General features: G+C 46.8%; 1 protein-coding gene across 2 annotated transcripts in view; it reads left to right on the forward strand.

Moving 5' to 3' along the window:
- The window catches only part of LOC135819734 (uncharacterized), a 136,237-nt gene that overhangs the window by 47,705 nt on the left and 64,556 nt on the right, over positions 1-23,976 (forward strand). The window contains exons 1-2 of one of the 2 annotated variants that reach the window (XM_065332993.1): positions 5,973-6,415; positions 23,567-23,841. The exons of the other annotated variant lie outside the window; for it this stretch is intronic. Of the exons in view, the coding sequence (XP_065189065.1) occupies positions 6,124-6,415; positions 23,567-23,841 (567 nt within the window). The 5' untranslated portion in view covers positions 5,973-6,123. Of the gene's footprint in view, positions 1-5,972; positions 6,416-23,566; positions 23,842-23,976 lie in introns of those variants that run through there. 2 annotated transcript variants of the gene reach the window in all.

The raw sequence follows: 23,976 nt of genomic DNA on the forward strand, positions 1-23,976 counted from the left end.
AAGCGTGACTTCCGGGATGCTCTGGCATTGAGATATGCATGGCCGCTAGCCAATGCACCAGCAACCTGTGTGTGTGGTGAGCTGTTCTCAGTTGAGCATCAGCTATGTTGCGCCAGGGGCGGCTTCCCGACACTTCGTCATAACGAGATACGTGACCTGCTGGCGAGGGAATTGACTGAAGTCTGCACTGCCGTTTCGACAGAACCAGCGCTGCAACCTCTTTCTGGTGAGAGGTTTCCTCTTCGGTCAACGAACCGCCGAGAGGATGCGCGCCTGGACATAGCCGCTCGAGGGTTTTGGACCCGTGGGGAGGAAGCTTTTTTTGATGTAAGGGTATTTTGCCCAGATGCTCCTTCCTACGGGTCCAGAACCCTTCCTGCATTGTACCAGCAGCACGAGCGGCGTAAGTGGAACGAATATGGGCCAAGAGTCACAAATGTAGAAAGAGCCGCTTTCACACCTCTCGTGTTCTCTGTGCATGGTGGTTGTGGGAGGCTGTGCAATGTGTTCCTCAAGAGGCTGTGCCAGATGCAGGCCGAGTCATCGGGATCTCACTATTCCCAGGTCATTGGTTTACTCCGCTGTCGGCTGTCTTTTGCTTTGCTGCGTGCTGCTGTGTTGTGCATACGTGGGGCTCGGTCACGGTACCACCATCCGGCGAGATGTTTCCATGATGTCTCGATTGCCGTGGCCGAGTCAGGTCTAGTTTGTTAAGTATCGTGCTGTGTCCTGACTGTGCATGCGGGATTGGTATGGCGCTTACCCTTTTGTTGCTGTTTTGTTGCTTTCATGCCTTTAAGCATGTAATTGTGTTCAATTGTTGTATTTCATGGAAAAACGAAAAAAAAAGAAAAAAAAAAAATCATCATCATCATCATCATCATCATCATCATCATCATCCGCTGTATTGTTTGTCAGGGGTGCACGGTCGGCCCGTCACCGTCCAGTTCACATGCTTCGCGAGTTGGCGATGGTGGAGGGTCGGGTTCCTCTGCCGTGATTAGTGCTGCACCGAGCTTGTTTGGTGTGAAAGTATAATAATAATAATAATTATTATTCTTATAGTAATGTGTGGATTCACGTGTGTGGATTCACAGGAAGTATGAGTTACGAAGTCTGAAGAAAATGTTGAACGGCCTCTGCTGGGATGACGACTACACCATAGCTCAGTGGTTAGAGCATCGCTGGCTACAAGCAAGGGTCCCTGGTTCGAGTCCTGGTGGTGACAGTCAATTTTTTCTTCAGACTTTTCCCGTTTGTCTCTTTCCCTCAAACCAGTTTTATAAAATATATTATTCTTATATTTGTACTTTTAAATATTACAAAATAATTGAGAGGCTTTGAATCGTTTTTATCAAAATCTAAATATTTGGCGGGTTGGAAGGTGGGAATCATCATCATCATCATCATTATCGTCGTCTGCCTTTTTCGCGTTGACATCGACAAGCAAGCTTGGCTAGTCTTCGCTTAGGACCAAATGGAATAAAGAATGAGGAACGAGTGGATTAGATTACTACAATTATAGTACACCTAAAAGGCGCTAGAGTATGCACTGCATATGAAGGGTAGGCTGGTCACCTACATTACGCCTGAAACCTGGCAGGTCCATGACACTGAAATTTTACTACGCCCAAAATCACATGTTATACAGTCAGATCTCGCTTATCCGGTCCTCTTTTATCCGGATCCCTCGACATCCGGACGAAAATGGCTGGTTACAGATTTACAGCATACGTCATGCATCCAACATAACTGGTGTTCGGTTATCCGGTTTCCTCACCTATCCAGATATTTTTTGTGGAAAACGGATGTGTGCGGTTAACAAATCACATGCACCTCACTCAAGTGCATGCAGCGGATCCACTGTCACCTGTAACTTCTGACTGCATGCGCTTGCTTCAGAGCGTACTTCAACCATGTTGTAGTCAATAATGCCAGCCAAGATGGCACTTTTGGTCGCTGTGTGCAGGTCCAATAGTGGCACTTGGTACACTAAAAGTCGGTCGCTGGTGACGCAAGGCAGGTGATCGCTGAATCCGTGCAGTTTCTGTGTAGAACTGTTCGTGCATGGAATAATAGTCATTAAAAGCAGGTGGTGGCTAAAAACAGAGGTCGCTTACACCAGGTTTTGCTGTACATGTATGTGCAGCAGGAAACAGTGGTAAGGTTGCATAGGGTGAACATCCATGTTGCCCTATAACACCAGGAAACAGTGGTAAGGTTGCATAGGGTGAACATCCATGTTGCCCTATAACACCAGGAAACAGTGGTAAGGTTGCATAGGGTGAACATCCATGTTGCCCTATAACACCAGGAAACAGTGGTAAGGTTGCATAGGGTGAACATCCATGTTGCCCTATAACACCAGGAAACAGTGGTAAGGTTGCATAGGGTGAACATCCATGTTGCCCTATAACACCAGAAAACAGTGGAAAGGTTGCATGGGGTGAACATCCATGTTGCCCTATAACACCAGGAAACAGTGGAAAGGTTGCATAGGGTGAACATCCATGTTGCCCTATAACACCAGGAAACAGTGGTAAGGTTGCATAGGGTGAACATCCATGTTGCCCTATAACACCAGGAAACAGTGGTAAGGTTGCACAGGGTGAACATCCATGTTGCCCTATAACACCAGGAAACAGTGGTAAGGTTGCATAGGGTGAACATCCATGTTGCCCTATAACACCAGGAAACAGTGGTAAGGTTGCATAGGGTGAACATCCATGTTGCCCTATAACACCAGAAAACAGTGGAAAGGTTGCATGGGGTGAACATCCATGTTGCCCTATAACACCAGGAAACAGTGGAAAGGTTGCATAGGGTGAACATCCATGTTGCCCTATAACACCAGGAAACAGTGGTAAGGTTGCATAGGGTGAACATCCATGTTGCCCTATAACACCAGGAAACAGTGGTAAGGTTGCATAGGGTGAACATCCATGTTGCCCTATAACACCAGGAAACAGTGGTAAGGTTGCATAGGGTGAACATCCATGTTGCCCTATAACACCAGGAAACAGTGGTAAGGTTGCATAGGGTGAACATCCATGTTGCCCTATAACACCAGGAAACAGTGGTAAGGTTGCATAGGGTGAACATCCATGTTGCCCTATAACACCAGGAAACAGTGGTAAGGTTGCATAGGGTGAACATCCATGTTGCCCTATAACACCAGGAAACAGTGGTAAGGTTGCATAGGGTGAACATCCATGTTGCCCTATAACACCAGGAAACAGTGGTAAGGTTGCATAGGGTGAACATCCATGTTGCCCTATAACACCAGGAAACAGTGGTAAGGTTGCATAGGGTGAACATCCATGTTGCCCCATAACACCAGGAAACAGTGGTAAGGTTGCATAGGGTGAACATCCATGTTGCCCCATAACACCAGGAAACAGTGGTAAGGTTGCATAGGGTGAACATCCATGTTGCCCTATAACACCAGGAAACAGTGGAAAGGTTGCATAGGGTGAACATCCATGTTGCCCTATAACACCAGGAAACAGTGGTAAGGTTGCATAGGGTGAACATCCATGTTGCCCTATAACACCAGGAAACAGTGGTAAGGTTGCATAGGGTGAACATCCATGTTGCCCTATAACACCAGGAAACAGTGGTAAGGTTGCATAGGGTGAACATCCATGTTGCCCTATAACACCAGGAAACAGTGGTAAGGTTGCATAGGGTGAACATCCATGTTGCCCTATAACACCAGGAAACAGTGGTAAGGTTGCATAGGGTGAACATCCATGTTGCCCTATAACACCAGGAAACAGTGGTAAGGTTGCATAGGGTGAACATCCATGTTGCCCTATAACACCAGGAAACAGTGGTAAGGTTGCATAGGGTGAACATCCATGTTGCCCTATAACACCAGGAAACAGTGGTAAGGTTGCATAGGGTGAACATCCATGTTGCCCTATAACACCAGGAAACAGTGGTAAGGTTGCATAGGGTGAACATCCATGTTGCCCTATAACACCAGGAAACAGTGGTAAGGTTGCATAGGGTGAACATCCATGTTGCCCTATAACACCAGGAAACAGTGGTAAGGTTGCATAGGGTGAACATCCATGTTGCCCTATAACACCAGGAAACAGTGGTAAGGTTGCATAGGGTGAACATCCATGTTGCCCTATAACACCAGGAAACAGTGGTAAGGTTGCATAGGGTGAACATCCATGTTGCCCTATAACACCAGGAAACAGTGGTAAGGTTGCATAGGGTGAACATCCATGTTGCCCTATAACACCAGGAAACAGTGGTAAGGTTGCATAGGGTGAACATCCATGTTGCCCTATAACACCAGGAAACAGTGGTAAGGTTGCATAGGGTGAACATCCATGTTGCCCTATAACACCAGGAAACAGTGGAAAGGTTGCATAGGGTGAACATCCATGTTGCCCTATAACACCAGGAAACAGTGGTAAGGTTGCATAGGGTTAACATCCATGTTGCCCTATAACACCAGGAAACAGTGGTAAGGTTGCATAGGGTGAACATCCATGTTGCCCTATAACACCAGGAAACAGTGGTAAGGTTGCATAGGGTGAACATCCATGTTGCCCCATGACACCAGGAAATGGTGGACCGTGAAAGGTCTTCTGTTTGCTTTCTTGTCCACTAATATACTACCGAGATACTGTTGGGTCAGAAGATGCAACAGAACAATACTGACGGAAATCAGCTCTGTCACATTGGTGGGTAACGGTGCAAAAAATACTAAACTTTATGGCATTCCCTTCATTATTTTCCTGGCACCACATCTGAGCTTACCAGAGGTGAAAGAGGTGAAAGGTCCTCCGGGGTAGGGCAAAAGACCCAAGTGCCATCAGTATGTGTGGCACGTGTTGTGAGCTGCCTTTGGAGTGAAAAACCTGTCAGCGCCTTCTAGGTTCGGCCTGGTCCCATAGCTCAGTTGGTTAGAGCATTGCTCATGACAAGCAAGGTCCCGGGTTTGAGTCCTGGTGGGTCTGACATTTTTTTCTCTTTTTTCAGGCTTTTCACTTCCCCGACTGTTCACCTTAAATTTGAAGATTATCCCATTCCCATTTCAATTAATCCCTTTCTTTCACCTCTGGTAGTATGTTCCAGAAACTGACCATGGTTGGTCCCCCGGGATAGGGAAAAAAAGACCCAAGTGCCATCAGTATCCGGGCATGTTTTTCTCTTTTCAGACAGTTCACTTCCTCTGACTGTTTACCTTGAATTTATAGTTTATCCCATTCCCATTTCTAAGTAAAATAGAAGAAATCACAAGGAAACGAGTTATGAAGCAACTATCCACGACTGTAACAAGATAATAAGCAGTCAGAAAGTGCGATAACAGGGCACAAAACTGACATTCCCATTTTTTGTTATAAAAATAATGATAATTACCATATGTCCGCACCTCTAAAGCCTTTAAAGCCATTTATTCGATCATAAAACTAGTCTTAGTTATAAAGCCATGGCTTCAAACTTCCAGTCCAGCAGAAAGGGTGAACAAGTGGATGTAGACTGAAACTTCAGTGTGTACTTTGACTTTCACAGCATGGCGTAGTGGGTGAGTCACTTTTGCATCTGAAATAGCTAGGAAAGCAGCGGTGTTTCGAATATAAGGCCATGGCTTTAAAGGCGCTGACATACAGTATGAAGTTGTCGAGGAGACAGAAAAGATATAAACGCAATAACATTCAAAATTTAATACGGATGTTGAGCCAATGTTATCACAGATATATTAAAGGTCAATAATGTTACGAGTTATGACTAACTGTCCACCAATGTAACCAGATCATACATACAGTGAGTCAGCTAGTGTGATCACATGCCACAAAACACGAGAACTACTGACACATTCAACGACCTGGCACCTAGGTCCAACACATCTACGAGGCGCAAATCAACAACCTTCTAACTTGAAAGGCTCAGGTTAGGAAAGGTCCAAAGAGGAGAAGGAAAGCGCAACGAATATGAGCACGAGCTATGTCCCAGGGCAACAAAGAATGCTGAACGTTATTGCTTCCCCCAAACTACCATCATAGGTATAGCTGCAAGTTTAATTGCCATAATGTCTACATATGCATGCTCATGTAGTCCTTTCTGTGTGCTTTGCTCTTCTGTGTTGTGTGGGTGGAGTAGATGGCATGTAGGGATCAAGATCCAACATCCCGAGACAAGGGTGATGGTGACTCTCTAGATCACGTGCAAGTAGGATTTTTGATTGATCCTGATAAAGACTATCCACTGGAGCGACTATTCTCTGAACCCATTGCGGAGTTGATCAGGGCATGTGTTGATGGTGATCAGGAAGCCGTGCCTTGTAATGTTAAGCCAGGAGACGATGCTGAGCCTGGCTTTAATCCGCAGTATATCGATGTAGAGGCAGCTGGACTACTGTCTTCAACGAACCAAGTCAATGTCACGCGCATCAGTAAGGGAGAATGTAATTGGTTCTGACTTGTTTACATCATGGTTTTGCTGGTGACTACTAGAACTTTAGAAGAGTTGACTTCATTTTACTGAGGCCAGCATTTCACTATCAGTGCTCCCCACCACTCCACAACATACTCTCGCCTTACCCACTGCACTTTCACAGCACAGCATGACCCGGCATAGTCACATGACCTGGCATAGTCACACGACCCGGCATAGTCACATGACCCGGCATAATCACATGACCCGGCATAGTCACATGACCCGGCATAGTCACATGACCCGGCAAAGTCACATGACCCGGCATAGTCACATGACCTGGCATAGTCAGGACAATTCCTCTGTTGGAGTTAGAGAGCACTTAACTTAGAGGAGATGAAGAACCATTTAGACAATTTCTGCAGCTTAATGTCAGAACCAAACGTGTGTTTGAGCAAAACACCACTACTCACTACACACTACTGCCTACCCTCGTGTTTTTTCACCACTAACATTCAATCAATTTGGGGTTTAAGGTGAATAGCAGTGCAGATTGGAGTTCTAGGGGTTGGCCTCAAAAACACATTTGCCACTAGGACACATGGTTTTATAATTTTTCACTCACAAAGCGACTGTTCAGTACATGGGGTAGTGGTCTACCAGAGCAATCACACTCACGAATTCAACTACCACGAGGAAAAACAAAGACCACGATGGCAGGTTCAACGGAGTTGCGCAGAACAAGAGCAAATGCACGAAAATATTTGTGAGTGAAAAATACGTTTTTTGCACTCTTTCGCTACGCTCAGCCGTGAAAAAACAAAACTATTCTCAAACTCCTTTGCAGCACTATACTAGTAACCCAAACCTTTATACCCGTAGCTATGCAAAAGACGTTACTTTAGTAACGTCTGGCGCTAGCCAGGGTCCACACAGCTTTAATTCGGCATGCCTGGCGCTATTTCGTACATGTCCCGTACCGTACCATCATTCCAACAAGGATTTCAACTGCAAGATCATAACATGAAGCAACTTGGAAGAATGTGAATGTATGCGAAGTGTATCGGGGAATGCATGCAGGGCGATGGTGTGAGTTCGAATCCCATGTTATGTCTTGAAAAAAGGAGAAATGAAAAAGACGAGTAATTTCACGAAGGTTTTATTGAGATGTCACGAACAAATTCTAGTAGTGTCAGTTTTTTTCTTGGGGCTAGTAGTTTTCAGTCCGTGTTTTCGTTAAGCGGTTCTCCTTCCGGTTCTGAGGGAGCTGATCCTGTGCTGGTGACGAACGAGGTGAGTATAGCGGCGTCGGATATCGGATCCGCGTCAAGTGTTAGTAGGAAATCGGCCCGCAGATCGGTCAGTAGACCCAGATCTGTTTTACTGGAGCATTTCCAGCAGCTGGAGTTATCAGTAGGCCAGATGTTTGCTTCCATCGAGAGTTGTATGTCCCGATTTGATCAGGCGTCCGGGAGTTAGTCGAGGAGACCGATCCGTGGATATCGATGTTGAGGGCGAAGATGAGTCAGGCCCGAACAAGACGTCATCTCTGGCAGATTATGTGACTCGCTCTCATTCTACCTGAGACCCTCTACAGTTCTAACGCATACTTCTCCTTCCTAACATCAGCCCAAAGACACCAGCTATCTGTATAAGGTGCATTCGTACTGTTGAATTCGAAACAGGACGACTGACGACATATCCAGACATTACAACGGGAACAGGTAGGTTGGGACGACATTTATTAGAGACGGGACAAGAGACCAAGACGAACGAAACGACTACATGATGATTATTGACGAGTGAGAAAAGAGAGAGTGAGATCAAGTCTAAACGGCAAGATAAAGGGCCTGGGTAGCTATGGCAAATATGGGCGCGCAAGTAGCTACCCAGGCCAACGGAGCAAAAGGAGACAAAAGGTGCGTACGCAAGGGCATGCAGGCCAGCTAGAAAATGTACGGGAGGTGGTACCTAACATACCATCCCTCCATGAAAAAATCCCGCGTCCTCGCGGAGAGAAAAAAAAGAGAGAAAAAGATTTTAAAAAACGACTGAAGGAGAAAAAACACACACACACACACAACGCACGGGCCTCACAAAAGTGTGTACTAAAAAAAAGCACTACAGATCAAAAAAAGCACTACAGATCATTACAACCGTCAACGTTCCTGTACTACTCATACTATAGTGTGTACAAGGCCAATAACAACGGGCCCAAACGCCCCTTCAAAACATGGCACAAAAAATAACTATTGGAGTTCGACGAGGGACTTGAATTGTATTCTGATGACTAGTATTTTGCACGGCTAATAGAGCCTAGTTACACTTTAATATACGACATAAATAAGAGAGCGTGGCTCACCATGATCGGACCCCTAATATTAATGAAGGACACCCGCGCGCACACACACTAACAAAAAATTCACGAAAATAAATTTGACGAAGAAGGAACGCATACAAAAAAAAGAAAGAGAGAAAGGTAGCTGACCTGCATGGCTTGAACGACACGAGGTTGATATAGACGAGACGAGGTTGGCGTAGGAGAGACGAGGTTGATAGAGACGAGACGAGGTTGGCGTAGGAGAGACGAGACTGACATGGACGAGACGAGGTTGACAGACGAGACGAATGGTGGTTGAGGACGGCTGGGCATGGGATGATCTCAGGGTCGTGGGTCGATCAATAATCGGGCGCCAATGTTGAATTCGAAACAGGACGACTGACGACATATCCAGACATTACAACGGGAACAGGTAGGTTGGGACGACATTTATTAGAGACGGGACAAGAGACCAAGACGAACGAAAAGACTACATGATGATTATTGACGAGTGAGAAAAGAGAGAGTGAGATCAAGTCTAAACGGCAAGATAAAGGGCCTGGGTAGCTATGGCAAATATGGGCGCGCAAGTAGCTACCCAGGCCAACGGAGCAAAAGGAGACAAAAGGTGCGTACGCAAGGGCATGCAGGCCAGCTAGAAAATGTACGGGAGGTGGTACCTAACAGTACAGTGGCCAAACAGTCGGTGCTCACACACAACGCCCCTCAGTTTGTACACCCACTTCGGACAGATCCCTGTGCTGGAACGAGCTGAGCAGTATTCATACCCTTAGGATAAGTGAACTGATCCACCAGCGATTGTTTCGTCTACCTGCTCGCACCACCTGTGTCACCGACAAACTCGCATATGGTGTCCCTGCGGCGCGCAGTCACTCAGGTGAATGTTGCCCCTTAGTTGCTGCCGTCAAGCTATGGAATAACTTGCCCCACGAGTTTTAGAACCGCGGGGCGTGGAGCTACCTTAGCGGCCGTATCCTGGAGAGATATGTTACTGCTCACGGATGAACCCTGGCAATGATCAGCAAATTCAGATTCAACTCGGCTGAGCTGCTCGTTTCCTTGTTTTAATTGTATTCTATTTTTGTCACGCGTTCTATATCGCGTATGTTTTTATATCGCCATCAATATCCTGTTTGGCTGTTGTCACTTCGGCTTATGCGAAAGCTATACATGCTGTGTATATCTACATTGCATTGATGCGAACGCGGAGAAGCTTCTAATAGTAATAATAATACGAGTTTTAGTGTCCCGCAGATAATGCTCAGTTTAAGCACTATCTCAATTATGGCTGACCGGTCCACACAGGCTTAATTCGGTATCTGTTCATTTCTGTTGTAGGCCTTTCACGTGATGCATCCCATATGTGTAAGGAGCGAAAGCGCATGCAGGGCGATAGTATGTACCGTACATGTATATACACGTTTTTAGGTTGACAGAAAACGTGTTTCTACAATACAGGTTTTATCTAATATGTATATGAGCCAGAGCGCACTAAAACATGACCACAGCTTTCTTGGAAAAAGTCGAGAAAATCGAGATTTGAATTCCGCGGCAAAAAAATACGAAGTGCAGTGCGACGCGAGTTGCTGTTGTTGTTCCCCTCGGTCGACTGGAGTGTAACGGATGCATTTCTTTGTTGCAAGTAAGTTTATTTGTTTGAGTTTGTATTCCATGTTGCGCTGAGTCGCCTAAAACTGATCGCCATCGATGTATCGAAGGAAGAGCCTAATGTACTGCGGAGCGGAACAAGACGACATCCTCGCACTCCATGCGCAGGATGAAAAATTAATAATATTTTGTGGATCTGAGTCGGAAACAGAAGGAAGACGATGATGGCTACAGCGACGAGTCACTTGAGGGCGACACTTTCATCGAGCTAAAATAATTGATGCTGGTAGTCCCGCGATCTGCAGTGATGAGGAGGTCTACTCTGATGACAACCTGGCAAGCGATTGTCATCGGCACTGACTTGGGAGGTGAGTCGGCGGATGATTTGGCCAGAGTGCACAACGCTGCACATATCCGGGACAATGCCAGTACAGTCTGTGGTGCAAGTGCAAAACAATCAATGGACTCTGCTGCTCCCTCAAGTCAATAATTTGAGTGCCCTTATGCGGAACATCGCTAGCAGGAGCAGCAGGCAGCGAAAGCAGTACTCTCTGGTGAGCGGAGAAAACATGACATTGCAGATGGGCTTTGATGTGGGGAATATGAGTGCGACGCAGAGTATGCTGAGGAAGACTGTGTGCAACAGTGTATGCCTGAAAGTACAGGTCGTGTGTGGTGGAGAGGACGTGGAGTACTAACTTCTTCGGACGTCTACAGATGTTGACTATGTTTTGCTGGCAGTTCTCCAGTGGTGCTCCAACCAGGAGATATTTCGGACACCCAGCTCAGCTGCCTATAGAAAACTTTGGATGTGGCCGAGTACCTGACAGCTCATGCTATGACCCTGGACAGAGGAACTGACCCCGAAAGGATGAACCAAGGGACATATCAACTGTTTACAAAAATGACAATCCCATTGCTGTACATAGAATTTCACCATTTCAACAGTGCTGCATATTATACCATTGTAGCAACACTCAGACATGTCAGATCAATCCGAAACGTTCAGACAGTGAACATTATATGTGTTTGATAATTTTTGAACAAAAACTGAAATCGAATTTCTGGTCTGTGGTAATGTTTTAGCGTGCTCTGGCTGATCATATGTGTAGGGTTTCTGGAGCATCGTATGCGTTGAGATATGCTGGAAAGAAATAGGGGACGAGAACGAAATGCAATTACAAGTAGAATTCACGCTAGTTTTAAGAGAGAGCTTTTGAACCATTGATCCAAATAGCTAAGGAAGAAAAAGTTGAAGAATATATTAAAGAATGTAGAAGTAAGTGGCCACTTCAGGGCTTGCCACGACCATACAAAGCGTCAATAACGGTCATTTGGATTTGACCAATCAGCGCATGGCAAAACGGGGCGTTTCTTGCAATTATGGGGTGTTTTCTGAGCTGTAGTCGTTGGTTTTAGACATTAGGCCATTGTGGATTCGTGTTCAGAAGGTGTGTCTTTCGAGGGTTACCGTCTCGAATTTTTCGATTTGGCCTTCGTTTGGCTGAGATCGGATGGTGAAATCACTCAAACATGAAGACGTGCGAACATGTGAATGAAGAGAAAATAATAGTTTTCACTCACAAAGCGACTGTTCAGTACATGGGGTAGTGGTCTACCAGAGCAATCACACTCACCACCGTGGTGGTTTTCCAGAAATGAGTAGAAGCAAAAAACCACACTCGCAGCCACAGAATAGATAAATAGCCGAAAAACATCTAAATCCATCAAAGAACCGCCAGCAAGCGGGAGAAAAGGCCGTGAAATCAAGTGAAACAGCATGGCCAGTGGTGAGCATGGGTGACTGGGCAGCAGGGGAGCGCCTGAAAAACAATGACTCCCTACATTCCTAGCCGCGACCGCTCAACCGGGCTAGAGGAAAAACACGCCTTTCGGCCAAAAAACCTTTCTATTTTCATTAATTCCTGCCCCGCTGCCAGTCAGACCCAAGAATAGAGATAGCAAGGAATGGTATGTAATAACTGGTGTATGTCATAATCATAAGCCACACACATAGGCATAGATTGTCAAGAAGAACAGCGGACGACTCCCATGAAACCAGGGTGGGTGGGCGGGCAACTTCAACTACCACGAGGAAAAACAAAGACCACGATGGCAGGTTCAACGGAGTTGCGCAGAACAAGAGCAAATGCACGAAAATATTTGTGAGTGAAAAATACGTTTTTTGCACTCTTTCGCTACGCTCAGCCGTGAAAAAATAAAACAAATCGGGGACTGTAAACCGATAGAGAATTCCAAGACCGAGAAAATGAGCTATCGGTGGTGAGAATCGGGCAAGTAGAACTGCTGTTTTACTTTTTTGAAGACATCATGGTCGGCCGTGCATTCCTGCGCGCACCAACAAAACCTGGCAGCCGTGCGCATATCTGCAAGTGCAACAAGAAAGGGCCGAGGAGACAGCAAGCGTTCCAAGTGAAGAGTTTACCTTCGTGTTGACTCAAACTAAGGACTCAGGCCAGTCAGGGATCATACCAGTCACTTGTCATCATGGTCATGACTAAGGAATTCATTTGTGGCCAGGAAACTCCACACTCGCAGGGTGAAAGCCGCGAGGTCAAACAGAAAAGAGTGTCCTGAGCCGCGATCAGGAAACACTGAGTTCTACTGACAACATTGGTTAGCTAGGCGCGGCACAATCTTGTAGATGCCAGGACTCCAGTTCACCAGTACCTCGCGGATATATATTGGTAGACATGCACCAGCCACATGTCTACCTCACCCATCGCCGTCAACGTGTTCGTGTCGGCGACGCCTTCAGTGAGTGGCAAGCCATACCAGCAGGGGTGCCCCAAGGATCCGTTCTAGGCCCCCTGCTGTTCTTGATCTACACCATTGACCTGCCCTCTGCCTGCACCAACTCGAACACAAAGTGCAGCCAATTTGCAGATGACACGGCGCTCATCGCAACACACCAGAGCCGTTTGACATCGGAGTTGTCCCTGCAGTCAGCCGTTTCAGCTGCCGCAACCTGGCTGCGCAGATGGCACCTCCTCGTCAATGCCTCAAAGACCGTTACCTTGTCGTTCACACCAAACCACCAACTCAACATCACTCTTAATGGCACACCCCTAAAGCAAGTCAAAGAACACCGTCACCTTGGAATCATACTACAAAACAACCTCCAATGGAACTCACATGTCACGCACATAATAAACAAATCCAAAAAACTCCTTCACCAACTTCGTAAAACACGAGGCCAACTTAACACCCCCAGTCTGCTCGTAATCTACACCGCCTACATTCGCCCGGTTATAGAGTACGGCAGTCTCGTGTTATCCAACACCACCCGCACACAGAAGGACCAATTAGAACGCGTTCAGCGACGAGCAGCCCGTATCTGCCTGCGGATCCCCCTTTTTGCACCAGTCCATCACAGCTCACTTCTTCATCATCTCCAACTCCCCACATTAGTCTCCCGGCAACTCTTACGACAGGTTACTCTTGCCCACAACATCAAGTACATCCGCGCTCCCCTTCACCTGCAACAGCCTCACCTTGCACGACCAATCACAGAGCAGCCATATGCACTACGACACATGAGAACATACACATTGAGAACATCACACACATACCGACACACCAACTCACCCATCAACCTATCCCTTCACAATTTCAACCAACTACCCCCCGACCTGCGTGAAACAAATAGCAAGCATGCGTTTAAATCAATGGCGTCTAGCCTCATTCTATCATCCATATGCTCCTGTAGTAGCTCACACTGTACCCCATCGTGACCCCATCCCCCTGCAATGTGTTGATTTCCTTACTTGCTAGACTGATTTTATATGATTCTGGACTGATTTGAATCATATTATCTTCCTTATTGGCCATGGGCCATCGTGGAAATAAAGAATAATAAAGAATAATGTCTTTCCCCGCCATCAAACAACTAGATTCTCTTCGGCACTGGCTCTTCGCTGTACAGACTAGACCAGGGAGTCATAAAATATTGGTATTTTACGACTCGACTGTCCATCGCTGTATATCGATCAGCATGAACTCTGGTGCGTAGCCGCTACGACTGCACAAACTCTGTTGATCTGGCCTCCGCGGCCGTCGCCATTTTTAAAACATTTTGTATGGTCGTGGTCAACCATGCAATTACTTCCTCCGCGTCATTAAAATTGTCGCTTCCCAGAGCGATTTTTCGAATTTATTTTGTCCACTCGAAGGGCAAAGAAATCAGGTAGAAATTGAGGCAGAGCATTGTCGACGGACCAAGCTTTAGTTCGTAGCCTCCCGCTTTGCTGCACTTGCAGCTAAGGTCGACGTCTTCATCAGAGTGTGAGGCAGACCCTTCAGCACTAAAAAAATACGCTGAAGAAGTCGCGCGTTCAAATTCTAGTCAAGAAACTTCGTTTTCAAGCAATCCATGCCTCCAGGTGGCAGGTGATGAAGGCAAACTAGCATTTTTCAAGTACACTGTAACGACCTTCCAGCGGGATAGGGTAAGCAGTTCCGCACCTTCTTTCCTTGGCAAGCGCTTCGCTGACTTTGTGGGTGTTTTCAGACCTGCTACCTTCGCAGCAACATGCGCCAGAAGTAGCGCATTTTAGGAATTTGAGAACACTTTGTTCTTGCCATCGTCAACTTTAGCATTTCGTATTCAGGGGAGATACCAGGATTCTTATACCCGAGCTTGCAGTCCTGATAAATGCCCACGCAAACGGTGTGGAACTCCAGAAAAACGATATGCGCTCTGGGGCGGAATAGTGTGGAGTGCGATGAATTTGCTTGGTGCGGAAGAGAGCTCCGACAAAGTCCGAGACCACCACGGCTTCAGTAACAAGTAGACATTGCGCAGGAAGGCTCACACCAATGTTCGAACACAGAAAACAGCGATTCCGACAGTCTCTGATCAAGACGAGCCAAGTCACAAACATTGCGATGTGCGAAGCGACAATTTTAATGATGCGGAGGAACTTCAACCGAGGAAGTACTTGTATTATGGACTCAGATATAGCTTTCCCTTTTATTGATCTTCGCATCTTTTGAGCCACACAAGTTGTGTGGAATGTTGCTTTGCGTTCTTGAATCGTGGTTTGACCGTATTGTCCAATGGTCTTGCCAGTATCGTCATCGACATGCATGAAAGTCCGCCAACGTCCTTCACAGCTGAGACTTTTAGCTTGTGCTTATCTTGGTTGCGCTCACCTTCCCCTCCTTATGTTATTTCTATAACTTAGAACCTTCCACGTTGGAAGGCTGTTGGAGTGCGCATCCAAGATGTGCTAGAGCTGTTAGCCAGTTAGTTGTAGAACGTCGGTCAGTGTCGTGAAATGTTATCGCATGAGCTGATTGTTTAGTAACTGGTGGTGTTAGTGGACAGTATAGCATAACTTGTAGTTCCTTGGTCTTTCTCTTTTTGTATAAAAGGAAGTATTATCTTTTTTTTGTATTTATGAAACGTGATTAGTGCGTGGCGGTATTGAGTGGTGTTTTGTTAGTGCAAGAGCTTAGATGTGGTGCTCCAGGAATGTGGGAGTTAGATTTTTGATGGTTACGGTTGAAGTTTATTGATGTGTCCCATTTTGCTGGAATATGCAGGGGTGGGCTGTTATCATATTGCAGTTGTTGTTGAGATAATAATTATTATTTTGTATCCCAGACCAAACCAGACTGGTGATGCGCAATATTATGGTGGTGATAAGGCTACATCCCAAAGCGAAGAATACAACAAACGTCTATGAAAGAGAGAAGAACACAGAAAGTATTATAATGGTCGTGATTCATGGTTTTTTGGTGTTTGTTGCTTGGATATATAGGCTGGTAAGATCATCTTCAGAGGAGGATGATCAAGAGCAAAATGTCAGCTTTGTTAGTCATGATACTCTAAGCAAACGGCGTCGGCGGAAGTCCCTACATGGGGAACGAGAAACGGTAGAAAAGATCATGGTCGTGGACCGTCCCCGCACAGTACCTGATGCTTCTTTGAGGAAAGAACTGGTATCGATTACTCCAGCACCAGTTTCTGCAACCTTGCTAGCTGATGGTCTGCAAGCGTTCCAGGCGGAGTATAATTTAGAAAACGTTTGCCTGTGCACTGCGTTTGGATGCCGTGATATGATGAAGTCACACAAGTATCGACTTCAGGACGCGGCGTTTCTGAAATGCCTTCGACTGGATGATTCAGCCGCCGAAATGTACGAGCAGAGGCCACAGATAGTAAGGGAAGCGATGAATGTATATCGCTCCCCTTCAGATGGGAATCTGTACCACCTTCTCCTCGATAATTTAAAATTCCTGGCGCTATCCCGTACATGTCCCGTACCGTACCATCAAAGACAGCTGGCCACCTTATTCGAATAGGGCTCTCAACTGCATGATCATAACGTGAACCAAAAAATGCATTGGAACGAGGTCTGTCTCATTGTCCAGAAGACTACCAAGCAGCTACGTTCCCGCCAAGGGCCTTATCAGTGTTTAACCCTTTGCACGCCAGCGTCGCATATACGCGACGCTCAGAATGCACCCTGGATGGCCAGCGACGAGTATACGCGATGCCCACAAAGTGTAGAGTGTACACTACACATCACGGCGTATAGACGAGTGTTCAAACTTTCGTAACTAACGCAAACGGCAAGGGATTCTCACGAATGATGCATCGTTGGAAAGGTATTGGACTCAGCTTTCCACTAATGCAACGATCTTCGCAATAGGGCAATGTATCGCTGAGCGCCGACGATGTGAACAGCTGGAAATAGGGAGGTTTAGTTCCCACGTAACGGAAACGCGTACGTGAGTGATCCACGTAAAGTGGATGAATTACCACCCACGTTACAATGTTGTGTTTAGTCACACGGAACAAACAAAAGCATGAAGCGAAAGGCCCAAACCTTTTCAAAGACGAAACTACCCGGGCCTAAGAAGCTCATCCAATAATTATTTTGATTTCGTGCTTCCGAAACTTCTTCAGCTGATCACCCTCACAGCTCGCACTATGCGCTCCATTCTGATTTTCACCCACGTTCTGGCGGAACGTGGGTGAGCCTCCATACATGGTATGTCGTGAATCAGAAAACGTCTGTACGCGGGTCACTGATTATCACGTGGTACACACACGTAAAGTACCCACGGGTTACGTGGGACTAAACCTCCCTAATTTCAAATTTCACCTGCCGACGATCGACTCAAATCTTTTGCTCGTCACTTCGTGCATGCAGGGGATTTCCCTTGAGAGCAACGCATGCGTATTGGGTATCAAAAGAAGCGGTTTAATCTCAGCTTTCTCTTGCAGTTTGAATCGTGAAAATCCTTTGAGTGTGAGTAAGGAGACAATTTAGAGGCATGGTAGGGGACTTGGTGAGAATTTAGCAGTCCTCCTGGCGTGTCTTTTGAGCTGGAAACTATCGTGGTGTCTTTGTCAGATCCAGATCTTTCCAGCAAGCCATAGATCGTGAAAATCCGTCAATGTGGAGTGACAACGAGAGAGCTTGGAAGCTCAGGGCCCTACGCTATGCTTTTTTGCCTAGCTCATCATGCATGTTATTACAACTGATTGAAATGTTTTTTCCATTGATTGGCTATAGTGTTTTGCGTCGACCATGACGGCTCAGCTGCGGCAGTTGGCAGGGGATAAGTCACGGTGGAATGGCACCCCGCGGCGCTCATCTTCCTCTGCCGAGCCGCGTCCTTGACTTATCTCCTGCAGGGTGAACATCGTGCACGAACAGTCTACCGTCTTTCTGACATTGCCACTCGAACTTGACAATAGAAGCAGCTTTCCGTATGTGCAGTTACATTGAGCCATGGTGTTTTTAATGTTCGTTTAACGTAGGAGTTAACCGTTGTTAACAGTCACGTACCATTGCTTCGCTGTTGGCCTTTATAACGGGTTGCATAACCCTCCGTACGTGTGTGCACAATCTTGCTCTCTCTACATACTGCTGTGTATCATAGACCACATGCCCACGCTCTGCGCATGCGCAGATTTCCTGTGCGCACAACAGAGCTTGCTGTCTTTCCAGTTTCCTTGCCTGCAGTCAGCTTTCAAATTCTGACCCACCCTCCTCATCCCATTTCTTAATCTTACACTCCACTCCACATATTTTTAAACACACGGATGCGGGCGCTCCTCCGTAACTGGCCTCTCGCGCACTACTATTAAACTCGCATGGGTCATAAACCGCTCCTGCTCAACGCAGGCCGACCCACCAACTCGCATGGGTCACAAACCGCTCCTGCTCAGCGCAGGCCGACCCACTTGGTCATATACAGCTCCTGCCCTCGGTAGGCCGACCACACGATTCGTTAACGCGCACTCAATTGAGGCCAGCTACTCTGCCCGACATTCCCATTCTTCCAAACTCACTCTTGTGTCTTTTGGTGTGTCGCGTCCTGCACGCGTGTGTGTCTACTCTATACTCTAGCATGGGGAGTAGAATGTTAAATGACGGCTTTGAGCAGCAAAGCCAAGTTAGCCCACGCATGCACGTGTTTTGGCACGGTTCGTCACGCGGCACATGAATAAAAAATATTTTTTCCGAAAATGGATGAAAAAATAAATCTTGCGTGGCCGCTTTGCCCTGCCTCGTGTCAGCAAAGCAACTTCCTTGTCAACAATTTCTGTCATCCAGTTAGCCAAAGTGACTCAAGGTTGTGTTTTCTCCGTTTTCTCCTTTGTCTCTCCGCCAAGCTGTACAAGAGTATTAGTTGTGCTAGTCTGCGTAGACAAGCGCTGACTCGTGTGAGCTGGAAGCGCTTGAAAATTCACAACTTCAAACAGCGATCGATCGCGCTTGGTTGAAATATTTTATTTGTTGCGTGGGCAGATAGAGTAGTGAATTTCCTGGAGTTCATGAGGCCAAGCAAGAACTACTCGAAGCAGAGGACCAGTTATTTAGGCCTCGACATGGCGAGTGGCGTTGACACCAACTCAGAAATGGCTGTGATTACCTGTCAAAAAATCTAGCCAAAGAAGTAGACAAGGAGCAGAGGCATTTACATGGACAACGTACGATGGTGGTTTGCAACATGCTACTACTACTGGAGCGACGTTGAGTGCAGGGACGATCGTTGATCATCTACGTATCAGGTGTGGTTGTCAAACGCTTGTGGCCTTTGATGTGGATATGAAGATTTTATGCCCACTGTGCGTTCGTTATGCACCACATCTGCGGTGCACGTGGCATTACCCTATCTCAGGGAGAAATCATCAACCCAGTCATTCTGGGTAAAACTATTCCTGATAGCTGTGCAGGCCAGCACAAGAACCAGTACGCTGCACTTAACAAGGTGCTTATGTTCGTGTGCTTGATGGTCAATGGAATGAGTTCAACTGAAAGCAACGGTTCCGCAGGTCTTCGACAACCTCAGCAAGGTGGTCGGCCAGCAACAGTGGTGACGGTACTTGGCATAGAAGTCGACAGCGAGGACCAGGTGATGCGGCTACCTGACAAGAAGTTATTTGCCTTTCTAGCGGCTTTGAGTGAGTAGTCCACGCGCACTAGCTACACAACGCGGAAACTGCTGTCGCTGATCGGAACCTTGTCCTTGCCGCAAAGGTGGTTCCTCCTGGCAGGACCTTCATCCGGCAACTCCTGTATCTCAGCTGGACAACTCTCTCAGTCTCTTCAGTCAGTAGTCAACATCAACACAAAAGCTCACTTGGACATCGAATGGTCGCGCTCGTTTGTCGCAAACTGGAATGGCCAATCCTTCTTCTACGATGTCGAGTTTTCAAAGTCCCCTGACCTTGAGCTATTCACGGATGCCTCTGATGTTGGCTTCTGCGGTTTCTATCAAGGACAATCGTTTTTGGGGCAACGGGCCGCTGAGATGCAGCATGAACCTATTGTGATTACTCGCTTCCGAAAACTGGCTTCCACAGCCAACCAGTGCCTGGTGCCAACTCCTCCGCTGAACTCGCCGCTCTGATTGCTGCCAGCAATGATCTCATGAGCGACTCAGACCTTTAAGCCCGGTATTTGCGCACACATAATCTGATGTACCCAGTTTCGGCTATGGCCGAGTTCCGGTCCCTGACCGCTACTGCCGGCAGCTCACGGCCAGTGTTTGTGTTCGTCGACGGCGGCTACTTCTCCCGAGTTTTCTCGACTAGGATCCTCAACTGCAACCGGGTGAGCTCCCATTCTGTGCGCATTGGCGGGGCCACACTCATGGCTCACCGGAGTACAAGTGTCTGTGAAGCAGCCATATGCCGTGCAGGCTGCTGGCGAAGTGCAGCATCCGATCACTATGTCAGGCGTGCAGCCGGTATACCCTCTGTGCAATGGCTAGCAGAAAAGACTGGAACAGCCCACGCCCATGTGGTGTTGAGAACAGAAGTGAGGTACATTTGTAGTGTTGTACAGTGTTGTGCCTTCCGCTTGTTGTGCAGTCCTTGTGCCGGTGTGGCTCTGTGGGTATCACTTAGGGGTTTGCCATGGTTACTTGCAGGAAGTTATGCTAATGAGCGATGCCGTGAGAAATGCTTGGTCGTAAACACTGGTTTTTGGGAGGGTCAAATGCATTTGCCTCTCAGTGTTGTGCTGTACTGTCTCAGTGTTTTGACACCTGTATGTTGTTGTGTGGTTGACCCGCCGGTTTGAGGCATGGGTGGTCAACTGTGTATGTTGTATCGGTGTGTTCCCGTTTGAAGTTGCCGGGCCACCATGTGGTTGACCTGCCGAAAATGGAGGCATGGGTGGTCAACTGTGTCTATTGTATCGGTGTGTTCCCGTTTGAAGTTGCCGGGCCACCATGTGGTTGACCCGCCGAAAATGGAGGCATGGGTGGTCAACTGTGTCTATTGTATCGGTGTGTTCCCGTTTGAAGTTGCCGGGCTACCATGTGGTTGACCCGCCGAAAATGGAGGCATGGGTGGTCAACTGTGTATGTTGTATCGGTGTGTTCCCGTTTGAAGTTGCCGGGCCACCATGTGGTTGACCCGCCGAAAATGGAGGCATGGGTGGTCAACCGTGTATGTGTATCATTGAAGTTGCAATACGTACATTGCTGTGACTCGCCCGATTGCTGTTGCCGGGCACCTACGCATTTATTTGCCTACTTGTGAAGAGATATCTCTTCTGGTTTATTGCATAATTCTTGGCTCAATGTTATCCACGGTGTCGCTCGATGCAAAGTCTCGTAAATATTTATCAGACAAAATTGAAAAAAAAACTATGGCAAACCCCACTTCCTTGTATTCTATCTGCTTGGTGTACATGTGTCCACGTTTTGTACGTTTGGCACGCACATGCGTGCGTGTGTATGTGAGAGCGTGTCTGGATAAATGTGCATATTGATGTTTTGGTTGTTTTAAGTTTTATTGTGTGTATGCGTGCATGCATGTGGGTTAATTTTATTTTTGTGTCATGACCCGGACTCGACTCGTCGTGAAAGCGACCACGCAATGAGATTCAGCAGCCAAAAGCTGGGCTCCGAAATATTCTAGAGTTCTGTAAGAACCATGATTAGTCCTACGAAGGATTTGGCACTTTCGTTAGTTGAGCAATCATGGCTTACAACTCGTGGCCTCGAGTCACAAGTGTTGTCGTACGGCGGCTACACCTTCAGTACAAGTCGTCAGCATTGTACTCACTACACTGTTGAGCTTGAGGGGACCCTGCTTAGTCCTGCAAGGGAGCTGATACCTTTGTTAGTCGAGCAAGCAAGGCCCCTCTTCTCGCGTCGTACGACGTAAAGGGTCCTGCAAGTGCTTCGCGCACTGCGGACTCCGTTATCCCTTTTTTGGGAGAGGTCACGGCTTGACCGTGAAGCGCCCTACGGGGTAATGAGAGGGAAGAGCCTACGGGGCAGAAGGTGAAGGGTGACCCAATCAAGACACCATACGAAGGTTGCTCTAGCTGCAGCAACATCCGACAGCGTACTCCAGGCTCCGTCGCACGATCGACGTACGAATAACCTCGGACATCACTCATATTTGTAACTCTATCATGTAATGTGGGTGAGCGAGCTCCCCGAAGCTATACTAATATTTCCTACTAATTATTATATCACAATTATACTATAACCAAAATCACATAAAAGCCGCCTTCTTCCAACTAATAAAGTACCTTTTGATCGCTCCCCTTCAACCTTCGACTACCTTGTGTGAGCCAGAAAACAGGTGTGAGCTAGCAACTTGGATGGCGACTATATTGGTCGTCTACCTGGGTAGCCACTAGACTGATCTAAGCCAAGTCACAAACCCGCCAAGCGCGGCCATGACATTTGTGAATCCTTCCCGGAAGCAATTGCTGGTTTTTATGCATTCGTGTAATTACTCAGCGTTATTTGCAATAATAATAATAATAATAATAATAATAATAATGACGGCTACAATGCCCAACCATACCACAACAAACTGATCGGCTACATCATTGTATTGCAAAAATGTTTCCATCTGTTCTAATAACATGCATGATGAGCTAGGCAAAAAAGCATAGCGTAGGGCCCTGAGCGAAATAAATGAACTTTCTCTCTGCATGCGAGGGTAATACGACACCGTCTACCACCTTGATGACCTAGGCAAAAAAAGCATAGGGATGTTATAATTTTTTCATTTCTCCTCATTTTTTCAAGACATACTTGTAACCTAGGATTCGAACCCGCACTATCCCCCTGCATGCATTCCACCGATACACTTCGCATACATACTCATTCGGCCAAGTTGATTCACGTTATGATCTTGCATTTGGAAGCTCTATTTGAATATTGTGGCCAGCTGTCTTTGATTGTACGGTATGGGACAGGTACGGAATAGCACCAGGCATGCCGACGGCACAAACACACAAACACACACGGAATTAACGCTTTGTGGATCCTGGCTAGCGCCAGCCGTTACTGAAGTAACGTCTTTTGCATAGCTACGGGAATAAAATAAATTTAGTTCTGAACCTGAGCATGCAAGTGAGTGCATTGTGAGTTTGCGTTCACCATGACGTGGCCAGCACCCCGAATCAAGGCTTGGCGAAAATACAGCTAGCACACGCAAGGGGACCGAAAAAGTTCGTACAATGCGCTAATTTTGTTCATATCACGCTTGAAATTAGTTCGTCTTCACGAAAGTTCGCGGTACTGGGTCTAGGAGTTTGTCATAAAGGAATAATTTTGACTTGATTTCATGGCTGGCTAACCAAAGGGTTGTCCTTAGTTTGTACTAAAGGAAAGTTTGCCTTATCAGTGTTCGTCCTAAAGAGGTTTGAGTGTATACAAATATAGGTATTTCCACTGGTGTGGTGTCCGACTGTTTTTCAGGGCTAGTAACTGGCAAGGAAGATGATGGCAGTGATGAGGCGATTGCATACTTCATCAGCGTTGAAGAGGACTACCCGTTGGAGACTTTTGTTTCGCCACCTTTGCTCCTTATGATGCTTGCATGCCGGAGGGACGATCATGACGACCTTCAGCGTCTCTTGACAATCAACGTTGCCGGCACACAAGCATTGGATCCCGATTTGCGGCGTGTGAAGGCCGCAGTTTGGAACTCAATAGGGCCTGAGTGCGTTAATCATGTTCATGTGACTCTTCTCGTAAGTGTACCAAATCATTGATTGCCAAGTATACATTGATCATTGCTATACCATTTAACCCTTTGAGGGTCCATCGTTCGAATTCGAACGATACTTGACGATATTTTGTGCGTACCGTAAATCTGTCGTAACTCC

The sequence above is a fragment of the Sycon ciliatum genome, chromosome 1 (assembly GCF_964019385.1).
Source record: "Sycon ciliatum chromosome 1, ocSycCili1.1, whole genome shotgun sequence".
Taxonomy (NCBI): domain Eukaryota; kingdom Metazoa; phylum Porifera; class Calcarea; order Leucosolenida; family Sycettidae; genus Sycon; species Sycon ciliatum.